Source organism: Ursus maritimus, unplaced genomic scaffold, assembly GCF_017311325.1.
Source record: "Ursus maritimus isolate PB19 unplaced genomic scaffold, ASM1731132v1 scaffold_13, whole genome shotgun sequence".
Lineage (NCBI taxonomy): Eukaryota > Metazoa > Chordata > Mammalia > Carnivora > Ursidae > Ursus > Ursus maritimus.
Genome location: NW_024423675.1, coordinates 16,728,586 through 16,741,731, shown reverse-complemented (window position 1 = coordinate 16,741,731; position 13,146 = coordinate 16,728,586). Strand labels below are relative to the sequence as shown.

At 40.0% G+C, this 13,146-nt stretch overlaps 1 protein-coding gene across 1 annotated transcript; it reads left to right on the top strand.

Moving 5' to 3' along the window:
- Positions 1-9,678: 9,678 nt before the first annotated feature.
- On the top strand, positions 9,679-12,643 carry POPDC3 (popeye domain containing 3). The gene is made up of 3 exons (XM_008704992.1): positions 9,679-10,186; positions 11,162-11,270; positions 12,278-12,643. Exons 1-3 carry the CDS (start codon positions 9,702-9,704, stop codon positions 12,557-12,559), a joined length of 876 nt encoding a protein of 291 aa, XP_008703214.1. The 5' UTR covers positions 9,679-9,701; the 3' UTR covers positions 12,560-12,643.
- Positions 12,644-13,146: the final 503 nt, after the last annotated feature.

Here is a 13,146-nt window from a genome sequence, read left to right as displayed (position 1 = left end):
ACACGTATATTTCCTGAGCAGCAGAAATAAGGGAATAATCTTCATTGCTTATCCACTGGTAGTGCTGCAAAAATAAGAGGAACATCTGTGGTTGGAGTAACTTCAAGTTTTACAAAGTCAATAAAAACAAGGCCGCAAGAAATAGAAGAAATGGAAAGATTATAGAGCATGTGGACTGAGAACCAAACAGTAAACAGTCTCCCACAATCAAAGAGAAAGCTCCTATCTCTACGCAAACACCTTGAAAGGAAATCCCAGTACCCGGCAGAAATGCTCCTTTTAGTACTAGTGTGGCTGGTTTAGTGGTTTCAAACATCGCTGACCCTGGTGTGTGGTCCATCTGTTATTTAGCCAGGAAAAATGAAAAAGAAAGACTCTAGCTAGTTAGCGAGATCACATGAGCTTGTTAGGCATGTTTGTCAGGAAGAAACATGAGGACCTGAGCTAAATAAACATAGAACAGTGAGTTCATTTGCTGCATATAGGTCACTTGGAGGAAAAGGAAGTGAAGTTGTCTACCTTTGATTCATATCAAGAGAAGACCATTTAATGGAACCATGGATCTCCAGCTTGTCTTGCATTTTTCATCATGAATCTCCGGTGAACTTACTGCATGACATGATAGCAGCTGCTCGAAAGTGAATGGCCTGCTTGTGCCTTTAACCATTTCCAGGTTAAGGAACCTGAAGCAGAGCTTGGGATTGTTTATTAAAAGCAATCAAATGACATTCTTGAGAAGGAGAGGTTTACTGCAGTTTCAGCAAATTAAGAATTATAGGACACTGAGTGATTCAACATGGGACTTACCTTCCTATCCCTGTGTTGCTCAAAAAATTGTAATTTCTTAAGAAGACATTTAAATTCACTGAATCTAGAACTGAAGGGAGAAAACAAGAATGTTGTTGATTTGTTCCACTAAGTCCAGATATTTAGATTCAAACTGTACATGAAGCAGAAATGTCATTATTTGCGTCTGTCTGCCTGGGAGTGATTCTGGGCTCTCTCATTTGTGTATCCTTAGGCAACCTACTTAACTTCCCTATACCTCAGTTTTCTCATCTGTAAAATAGGGACAATAGAACTATGTATTGTGAGGATTAAATGACATAATATTTTAAGATTCTTAGAAATGTGCCTGGCTCATAGTAAGTGCTCGGTAAATGTTAGATGCTGGTAGTGGTGGTGGTGGTGGTGGTAGTAACCGTAGTAAATGAGGTTCAAGGAGATGACAACTAGATATCGCATTAATTTCCCATTGCTCAACTCATCTGAACTTGGTGGAGTCACACAATTAGAAGAATTACAGAGCTATTTGAGTTTCTGTAGTGTCTTTTGAGTATAATCTCTAGATGTGTCTGAGACATCAAGTGTTTGCCCTATACATATGGCTCAATTTTACAAAGAACTGACTAAGCTGGAAGTCACCCAGGGAAACTTGGTATTCCAGGAAGTTTGGAGATTGTATATGAATGACCTAATTATTCTGGAAATTGCCCATGTGTCCAAATTCTTAACAATTGTTGGGGCTGTCTGACTCCACTGAAGGAGAACCTATAATGTGTTGCTGGGAGCCATAGTGAATTACATGTAATTCCCAGGGCCTCTCTGAGTGTCTTGTTTTGCAGACACTATTCTTCAAAAGTATTACTGTTCTTACCTGACTTTCCTGATTTAAATCCAGCAAAGATTGAGTGTCTTCTGCTCCATAGATCTGTTTTCCAACTCAATCATAAAATGTAGATTATTAGATTGATGAAAAAAGTCTTGTGTATAGTAAGTACTCATAATTGTGTGTCCATATTAGTTTCCTAGTGCTTTGTAACTGAGTACCACAAACTAGTGGCTGAAAACACCACAAATCCATTATTGCATAGTTTTTGTGGATCAGTAGTCCAGGCACAGCTGAACTGGATCCTCTGCCTTGGGCATTGAAGGCCTGCCATCCAGGTGTCGGCCACACTGCACTCTTCATTTGGAGTCCAAGGTCTTCTTCCAAGATTTTCAGGTGGTTGGCAGAATTCAGCTCCTTGTGGTCATAGGACTGACATTCCCATTATCTTGGTAACTGTTAGTTGGGGACTTCTTTCAGCTCACAGAGACTACTGGCCATTCCTTGGCTTGTGGCCCCATAAGCAGTTCACAACATGGTGTTTGCTTTCTTCCAGGCCAGTAGGAACATGACTCTCTAATTTGCAATCCCTTTCTAGTCCGACAATCTTATATAACTTAATAATTGCAGGTGATCATTCCAGCACCATTTGCCATGTAATGTTACCTAATCGAGGAAGCGTCTGTCCCATCCCATTCACAGGTCTGCCACACTCAAGGAGAGAGGATTCTAGCATGTGTGCACCAATGAGACAGGAATCTTGGGGGCCATCTTATAACTCTATGTGATAAAGTGAGAAATCAGACACAGCTGCAAGTAATCACATGGACTTTAGCGAAGACATGAGAATCAGAGAAGTCCAGCACAAGCTGTAGGCATTTTCTCTAATTTTCTCAAGTCTCAAGAGAAGCCAAGCTCTCATTGGTTTGGAAGGTCAAAGTCATATTCCAGCCCAGAAGCCTAGTGGTGCATGAAGAAACTCATATGTTATATGAAAACAAAGGCTGGTATGGACCCTCCGGAATCCAAAAGGCCACAATTCAATCTCCATTACAAAATTTATGAGAGTATCTATCTGGGATTTCCAATGTATTCCATGAGGTATCATCATAAGATGAAATGAGAAAATGAAACAATGTGATATAATTGCTTGGGAAAGTGTAATTTTCCTAAGGAAAAAGGAAAAAGTAGTGACTTCCTTGGTAGGATAAAAAGGCCAAGAGCTATCGTGGGGCTGGCCACCTATCTAGGCAGAAGCCAGATGGCAACATCTATGCCATGGATAAGATCTGATGATTGTAGCATAAGAATATTGTAGCCAATATCATTTATATTTATATCAACTCTGTTCTTAATCTTAGATAATTCTTCCATATTTATACACTTATACATTATACATATGTACTATTTGCACAGTGTCATGCCAAGTCTTTTTCATTTCTTCACTGTTACTTGAGAGGCTCTAGACCAGCACTGTCCAAGAGAAATATAATGCAAGCCACATACATAATTTTAAATTTTCTAGTAGCGACATTAAAAAATAAGAAATGGGCAAAATTAATGTTTTATTTAACCCAGTATTTCTAAAACATTATCATTTCAACGTATAGTGAACATAAGAGTTATTAATGACATGTTCTTTATCTTTGTGCTAAGTCTTTGAAATCCATGTGTATAACACATCTCAATTCAGACCAACCACATGTGGCTGATGGCTACCATATTGGACAGCACAACTCTAGAGTTCTATCAAAGGCCTCGGATCATGGGCATTTAATTTCAACTCTCATTCTCTCTGCGCTCACTTTCTAGCTAATCTTGCCAACCCCAGTCCTTCTTCAGTATTGTCCTGTGTAATAGTAACTATTAAAGATACCTCTGTCCTGCCCCTTATCTTCTGCTGTGAACTCTGTTGCTAGACCAAGAGTATTAGATTAATTGAGGATAAAACTGTGTTCCACTTTCTTCTGATTTCTTTCCAAACTTTGGGCTGTCTTAAAGTTCCAAGGGTCTTCAACCTTCTTTGTTCCTCTGTCTCAGAGTCACTTCTTCCTTTCACTTCTTCCTCAGAGTATAAAATATGCTTTCCTTTCTTCCTAGTCCAACATCTAAATCATCGACTCAGGTGTTGGTCAGATCTCACTTGCGCTTCTTACTTGTTCCAAAACTATTCTGAACGCTGCTTTTACCTGGGCATTGTTATCCTCATCAGTCACTGAACATTTATTGAAGCCTCGCTGTGTTCTAGACAGAGGGGAATTCCATATATGTTTCCATAACCAACAGAGCTGACATTTATATGACCAAATATACATGACCAATGACTATATATATATATATATATAATGGTCAGTATAACATAACATGTGATGGAAGCCATGTTGACAGATAATAGAGGTAAAAATTCAGAGCTAGAAGGTGCACTTCAGGCCACCCTGTTAAGGAAAGACTGCTGCAAAATCTCCACAAGCCTTGAGCCCTCTTGGAAGGAAAATGCCCCCCCACCTGAGCAAAGCATGGGAATGAGAGAACATACAAGGCAAAAATGTGCCTTTCCAGCTCCTTCAAAATAAGAATTAAAATTAGACCTTTACCCTACAGACTGTTCTGGTGTCTCTCAACCTCACCACCTAATAGTTCTTAGCCCTGGTTACACTTCAGAAAATGCCAATGCCTGAGCCCACCACAGTCTGTAAGGAATAAAATAAGTCGTCTCTAGAGTGGGGCCCCGGTCATAAAGCTGGTGCTAAGATCGGCAGTCTAAATTCCGTTCTGCTACTCAGCTCTCTATTCTAACCCATGCTAGGAAAAAACTTCCATTCCTTATCACATAGAGTCATGTTACTTTAGAGCCAAAAGGGACCTCACATCATTTTGTCCAACACTTCCGTTTTACCAATGAGGAAACAGGTCTAGTAAGATTAAAATCACACAGCTATTTAGGGGCACAGGTAAGACTAGAACCTTTCTTTTAAGTAACAGTGTGAACTGAACCGACTGGACACAGAATGGAGCGCTGCCACCAGCACTACTGCCCCGGGCAGACAGTGAGGGCTCAGAAGCACAAGAGTCATCAGCATAGCAGGACAGCCAGTGGTCAGCCAGGAATGAACAAAGCTGAGGTCCTGCAAACAAACAAGGATAATTCAGAAATCATGCAGGAACAACATAAAACAATGGCCCTCAAATGTTAGTGTGTGCGTAAGAATCAACTGGGAGCTTATTAGAAGGGCATCTTCCTGGGTCCCTTCCTGGCAGTAATTCTGGGGTGGTGCCGGGGAAGGGACAGTCTAACAAGCTACCCGGGTGACACATCAGTGATTTGAGGATACCTGCTGGGAAGCACTAAACACTAATCTGAAGCAGAAGAGCATCGTTGTCCTCCAGAGACTGGCTTCTTGGCCATTGGGAAGTAAAGAAAGACTCAAGGGTGGGTTGGTTATGGGAGTACCCCTACCAGCCGTAGGAGGTCAGGACACAGGGAAGAATAACAGAGATCACCCCTGCAGGAATGAGTAAATTTAGAATTTAAAATTTAAAGTTGGGTAGCCACCAAAAGTAACATTTGTATTTCTGTATTCAATTGTAATCCTCTGGGTGAAAGAATGCTTTTTAAAAACTAAATTCTTCGGGGCGCCTGGGTGGCACAGCGGTTAGGCATCTGCCTTCGGCTCAGGGCGTGATCCCGGCGTTATGGGATTGAGCCCCACATCAGGCTCCTCCGCTGTGAGCCTGCTTCTTCCTCTCCCACTCCCCCTGCTTGTGTTCCCTCTCTCACTGGCTGTCTCTATCTCTGTCGAATAAATAAATAAAATCTTTAAAAAAAAAACAACTAAATTTTCCAAAAGGCTCAGCTCTGTAAAATACAAGCAACAAGTACAGCAATGCCTTCTCTATATTATTTTTAAATTTGCCAAGAAGTTTTAATTTAGATCTTCTCGTTTGAGTCTTCTAGCACCCTTTAGCATGGACACAGTAGGTGATATTACCTCTGCTTTACTGATGAGTAAACATGCCTGAGTTCATCGAAGTAGCAAGGAGGAAACGAATGCCTACATTTTCTAAATACTGATACCGTGGAAGCAGGATAATAAACGCGGTTTAGTCTGTGAGCTTCAGAATCAGGCAGAACTGGGTGGAATGTTAGTCCCAATATTCACAATGTGACCTTGAACAATTTACTTACCTTCTCTGGGTTTCAATTTTCTCATCTGTAAGATGGAGATATAGTACCTGTCCTATGGGGTTGTTAAGATTAAGTGAGATAATTTTAAATACGTCTGGCACGTAGGTCCTGAGTAAAGTGTACCTCCTTGAGGATAAGTAGAGCAGCCCAACTCTAAGTAAATGATTATTTTGCATATGGAACACAAACCAAAGTTAGGACCTATTCCAATTAATGAGTAGAATATTGATGGAATTTTTATCTTCTGGGTTGCCTAGCAACCAAAACTAACGCAATATCACAAGCTACGAGAGTTGTTGTTTTTTAATCAGATGAAAATTCAACTGCTCTTAAGGAACTCAATTTCTATGAAGACAAAAGGATTCCCCTATGAATTTGGAGCTGTGCCAGACATTTAAATAAGTAGTGTCCCACCTCCTTAGTGATTTTTTTACCAAACTGCCTTGGATATTGGGATATTGCCTACTTCTTTTCCCCTGGGTGAAGACGATGTTAGAACATCCATTAAATCGGGTAGAGAGTAGGCATGGAGAAGGCAGAGTGCTTGCTCCTGGATACCAGTGTATTCACTCAGTGTTCACTGAGTGCCAGAAATACAAAACATTTGTCTTTGCCCCTTAAGAGTTTCAGAAGCTAGAAGGGCAAGTCAGCCAGTGTTGAATAATAATATAGCAAATTATTTCACGAGTGGCCTTCTAGGTCTATTTCCCTGGCTCGACGGTGAGCATTATGGATGGAGCGGTACACGTGGATATGGCAGGTCTTAAATATTCAGTGTTAGGATTACTATTTTCCTGGCAAACCAGTGCTGACAATATCCCACTGTCTCCCAACACATTCATATCTGATTCACAGCCTTGAAAGGTGGCCCTGCCTGGTGGCGAGGACATGGCGCTGAGCGGACAGGGACGCCTACCTGGGACTTCTGCCTTTCTTACCTCAGGCCAGTTACTTAGCTGATCTCGTGCCCTGCTTTTCTCATTGGTAAGCAGGGCATGATGATTTAGATTCTGCCTCCCTCCTGGCAACAAGTGTGATACAATGAGATCATAAATGTACAAGTTGTGAACAGATACACGCAATTTCTGAGCTAGTCTGAATCGGTTGGTCCCAAGGCTCCGTCATATTTCATCGAGCATCCTTGCACCTTCTTTTAAATGTTCTTATTCCTCTATAACTCAGGGTCTTACAGCCTAAGGAGTAAAAAGCGGGGAGCTGGGAATCATTGTGTTTATTTGCACTTAATTTTGTCTCCATCGTTTGTCTCCATCGTTTGTATCTCCGTGTGCTAATTTCTCTTGCGGGGAAGATGGGCTTTATCGCCGCAGAAATCCATCGTGCCACTTTGGCATTTCAACATTTATTTACCCAAAAACATGACTTAAGGCCTACAGGCCTTTCAAGCAGGCAGCTGGTTGATGAATCACGTTCAGTCATCGAGTGCTGCTGGCACATAGCAGAGGAACACTCATGCCCGTCACCTGCCCCTGTCAGTTCTTTCTCTTCTAATAAAATACATCTGTTTTGGTGACTGAATAGAAACACACCAAGTGGAGAAGGGCTGGGTGCGGAGTAATTTAATCAGGGCAAGTCAGCACTCTGTGTCACTGTGTTGAGTGATACAGTATCAAGGATAGGAAGATGATTTGGTAGCAGCTTCTTGAAACAGAAGCCGCTGGAAAGGGCCGGAAGCACAGTTCCTGATGATCATAATGGGTCACCCTCCTGGACTGCACGTGGCCCAGTCTATCCCCCAAGTCTGGATCATCAGGGGACAAGATTCCCAGAAGCTCCCTTCCGCATCGTTAGCATCATGTTAACATTTTGTTGAGGAGTATAAATTTTTAAGGAAGTTCAAACCAAAGTTCAGAGCTCTGCCAGCAGTGCTTTTTAATATTGGCTTCAGTGGCTATGTTAGGTATCCGGAGGAACTGATTAATTTAAAATATCCTCGTTTTAAAAGTGAAACAGCAGGGAGACTGACATTTGCAGTCTGGTATTCTGCAGTTCTCACTACTCATTGTATTTAAAAACATTTTTTGTTTGTTTGTTGTGAATATCCAGTAGGATATCATTTTGTGTTGTGTTTAAAGAAGAGGGAGTAAACATGTTCAGGGTGCTGGTCTGCCCCGAATCGCATCATGTCACAGAGTGATGGGGGGAGGCAGAAATTAGGGGGCACGGGATGTTTAAAATGCATTTGAAAGTAGCTTAAGTACAAATAGCAAGATATGTTATAGGTCTGTGTTATATATTTTTTCATTTTTTAATGATTCACCTGGTGATGCTCTCAAAGTCATGACTTGCTGGAAAAGAATCACTATCCAGGACGAAGAACCAGGGACTCCCAACAACCGTGGCTCTTTTCTTTCCATTTCTAGTTCGTTGGTGATGATACTGTTCCCGTTTTTACTTCAGCTAAGTCGTTTTCACCTCTCTGTGTGTATTTTTTTTTCCTATGAGACAAGATCTGTGATATCCGATATTTTATTAACAGGTGTTCTGGAAATGATCTGTCTCAAAAATAAAAACACTAAATATAGCACTTAAGTTCAAGGCTTCTGAATGTTGTTATGGTTTAAAAATCCAATCTAAGGAATGCTTCACATTGAAACTATTTATTGTTAAGAAACCTGGGGATAAATGATACATATCCCACAGCTCTATCATCCTGGTTAAATCTCTCCTGACTCAGATCACACATTAGCATTTTTACCATATGGCTCAAAGGGTAGAGAATATATGTGCAGAGGAACAAGTTGGTAACATTTTTTGACCATCTGGTAAATAAATGTGTAAGTAGCAGGAAGTTTAATACTATTTATTTAGTTACACGGTGCAGACTTTAACTTGCATAGCCTCTAATACAATAAGGTAGATCTGAATTTGTATTTCTCAAACAATTTTGATCTAATTCACGAAACATACTCATAGTCTACTCTGTGCTATTAAATCTGACTCCTAATTATGTGTTTCTCATGTTTATTGTTTTGTGAGGGCTCCTTACAGTGCCTAATTTAAAATCTCTTTCATGAGAGGTCACATGATTGGATCCAATGTACAGGCTTACGTACAGAAGTTCTGCTCTACCCCGACCGCTGTACGACCTGGGATAAATTACTTGGCCTCTCTAAGCCTCGAATGCTTCATCTGTAAAGAGTGTATAACATTGTCAAACAGTATCTCTTAGAGCGTGGGCCATGAAAGGCCACAGATTGATGCCTCAGAACCATGTTGGGGGGATTGTTAAGATACGAACACATAGGCCCCACCCTCAGAGATTCTGCCTCAGTATGCCTGCACACAGCCTACGAGTCTGCATTTTTAGTCCCTGTCCCAAGAGATTCTGAGGCACCGAGCTATTATTATGAAGACAATTTGATTATAGCACCTAGCTTTCTAGAAAGATATGTAGTTAGCTGATTCTAACAAATACTAAAATTTCAGTAAATAATTTATTATTATTATTAAGTATAACCCTAAAAATATACATTTTTCTATCCTAGAAACTTAACAGCATTTGTACTTAAAATATTCTAACTTCATAGAAAATAGGATAGCAACTTGAATAGTAATGCTGGTGATTCATTTAAATATACCTCTCCATTTTCCTTGTTTAATTAGATCCTTCTTTTTTTTTCTTGTCCAGGAAACCACAAATTATTTGTGGACTAGATCTGAATCAGGAGCCCAGATGAACTTAAAGAAGCTAGCATGGGATTTTTAGTTTTTCCAAGATCCATACACACGAAACCCTGAGTCAGTACAACTCCAGCGTCCAGGCTGTCTCTGGTTTTATAAAGATGTAGCGAAACTCTGATGATGGAAAAGCAAAGGACTTAAGTAATTACTTGCTTCAATATCATCTAATGTCAGCTGAAAAGTGAACCAGACAGTAGGACAGCCATGGAGAGAAATTCAAGTCTATGGAAGAACCTGATAGATGAACACCCAGTCTGCACCACCTGGAAGCAAGAGGCCGAAGGAGCCATTTATCATCTTGCCAGTATTTTATGTGTAGTAGGTTTCATGGGCGGCAGTGGATTCTTCGGGCTCCTGTACGTCTTCAGTTTGCTGGGGTTGGGTTTTCTCTGCTCTGCTGTCTGGGCTTGGGTAGATGCCTGTGCAGCCGACATATACTCCTGGAATTTTGTACTGTTCGTCATCTGCTTCGTGCGGTTTGTTCACATTGCGTATCAAGTTCGCAGCATAACTTTTTCCCGAGAATTCCAGCTCTTGTACAGCTCCCTTTTCCAGCCCCTGGGGACCTCTCTGCCCGTCTTCAGAACAATTGCTCTGAGCTCTGAAGTGGTTACTTTGGAAAAGGAACACTGTTACGCCATGCAGGGGAAAACCTCCATTGATAAACTCTCTCTGCTTGTTTCGGGAAGGTTTGTACTCCTGGTGCTTGCTCTATATTAGTTAGTGCCTCTGAACTAGTTACTAGCTGGTGTTTCTTTCTGTTACAGTTTTCCATCTCAGGATAGCATAGTCCTGGGCGGTTTTTAGCACCGTGAGGCATGAGAAACCCCTTGACATGTACGTGAGTCATGGACATAGGCATTTAGAGTACATGCTATTATTTACTTGAAGCAGGATATAATCTAGAGCCTTAATATTTCTTCTTAGAAATCAAATGTACGAATGGGTTTGTCTGGATATGCTATTTGTTTCCAAGCTAATCACTGAGAGTCAAGAAGAGCATGATGCCAGCATGAATTAATAGAATACTTATGTTGGCATGCAAAGTACTTTAAATAGACTCTGATAGGGCATTTTTTTAAGTAATAGAGAACATTTAAGTTTTATAATGACCAATTTTCTTCAGTAAATTCTAGAATTGCCCACTTGCTAGAAGCAGGGGGTGCACCATATATATTTTTTATATGTATATTTGTATGTATATAAACTTTGAAAACAAAAAGTTTGGGGGAGGAAACAATAAGGTGATTATTCATGCCTTTAAAACGTTTAAATATTTAGTCTACAGAGGTATTTACAGTGGTACTCCTTTATGTTCTTCAGTGTTTTCCTACTTAATTTAAAATCTGATTGAGGGCATTGAAACTTTGTCTTGAAGTATAATAAATACACACAGAGGGGCACATGCCATCAGTGTACACCCCGAAGCATGATCTGACGAATGCCACCCAGTACTCCAGAGTCCGAACTGTGTGAGGAACATTAGTACATGAATCTTATAGATTTTGTCATTACTATAATGTGTGAAATTAATATTTTATCCTACCGAATTTTAAAAGCCATGAAGGCCACCAGAGATCTGAAATACCGCTCCCTCCCCTTGCCTCCAATTATGGGCTTGCTTTCTCCTTCTCTCATAAATAATGTTCTTTGTGTTTGGGTAGGATCAGAGTGACAGTTGATGGCGAATTTCTGCATTACATTTTCCCCTTCCAGTTCCTGGATTCTCCTGAATGGGACTCACTGAGACCCACAGAGGAAGGCATTTTTCAGGTAAGGGACAACTAGCTCACAGAATGAACACTGCCTCTTCCAAACAGATAGACGTTTGTTTAAAAACAGGCAAACAAAGGGAACAGCAGATGACAGAGCAATAATTTATATTTAACTTTGGAATGTACTTTGCAGCATGCGTGACTTCCCAGCTCTGGCTGACTCTTGCTGATTACTGTCGCTCTGTAGGTCCAGCAGCAGGGGCCTTGTATGGGACAGAAAGGAGTCCATGATAGATGCTCTCAGATTTTCCTTTGCTTAGCTGCATATATGGAGATTAAAATATCATTGAGATTTGACTAGAAACTAAACACTGCCACTGCCACCGTGTAGAAAAACACCAAGAATTTAAAAGTCTGCCCTTATGACAAAATGAGTGATTCTTAAAATTTAAGATGCTAATAGATTTTAGTTGTTTTCTAGCAAAAAAAAAAAAAATTGCTAAGCTTCCTGTCACTACTCTGCTGCTGAGTCTGATAATTTCGAAAGATAATCACTTCAGTGGATTCTGTTATGGCATATTGTTTTCCTACGATGAACACAAGTGATATATGTATGCAAATACAAATTCATATACATATGCAAAATAGGTAAATAAATTCTATTTTGTGCTGCAGAAACAATTAGAGTTAAATGTCTGCAGTCTTTGGGACTGACTTGGAAATACTTCTCTAACATTAGCCAACTTTATTATTTTTTAGTATCAAGTAGCTCTCCCTTCAGTAAAAGGCAAAATATAGATACCCAGATTTTGAAAAGAGATAAATTGGAAATGGGCACAATGTTGTGATTGTTCATGTTATAAATTGTATATGTAGCAAGACATTTTGTAGTTTCTCTCCATTTTTACAATATATTGTGAGTCAGTGAGCTTTTTTAACCTACGAAAGCAGCAAGTGAAATTTATTTAAAATTGGGGCAAAAAAAAAACCCAAAACAAAACAAGGAGGCAGAACTTTTCTTGCTTCCTAATCTCTGTTTTTTATGTGGCCTTACATTTTTTTTAGGTAACCCTCACAGCAGAAACTGATTGTCGATATGTGTCTTGGAGGAGAAAGAAATTATATTTGCTCTTCGCTCAGCATCGTTACATCTCCCGCCTGTTTTCCGTTTTAATTGGCAGTGACATTGCAGATAAACTCTATGCCTTGAATGACAGGGTATATACAGGAAAAACATACCACTACGATATTCGGTTACCCAACTTCTATCAAATGTCAAGTCCAAAAATACCCAAATCACCCCTGACAGAACATTTCCGGAATTCCAGACGGTATTGTGATAAATGACATCAAAGTTGGAAGTTTTATAATTATAGAGAAGACCCTCATCATCATTCCCCAAATGAAATACAGAAAATTGTGCTCACTCATATTTTTATAAATTAAACTCAGAGGCAAGATGCCACTGCCAGCTGTTTTACTCATCTCAACTTCTGCATTGTGAATAAAGTTTACAAATTTCTCTGTGTTTCTTATTGGAATAAATGGGGAGGGGGAGAATGAATAACTGTGGGCAGTTTCTCCCTTTCTGTGTCAGAACTGGGAGAATGAAATTTTGTGTTCTCAACTATTTCCTCAGATTTATTCAGATCTGATGCCTTGCCCTATTGAGTTAGGCACTGCTTCTCCAGAAGCAGCCAGAAATTATTCTCAGCATGAGAGTGGGTTATGACTGTCCACATCAGGGTTTCCAGAATTCACTTTTTGCCACAACCTCTGATGAAAGCAAGGTGGATTATTGTGGTGGACAGCGATTATTTATTTTAAATGTGAAGTTATTTAATATGACTAGAAAGAATAAATGCAAGAGATGATATGTCCCTCTTGAAGGCTATTTTATTGCAACAAATAATTTATCAGCTCCATCTTTCAAT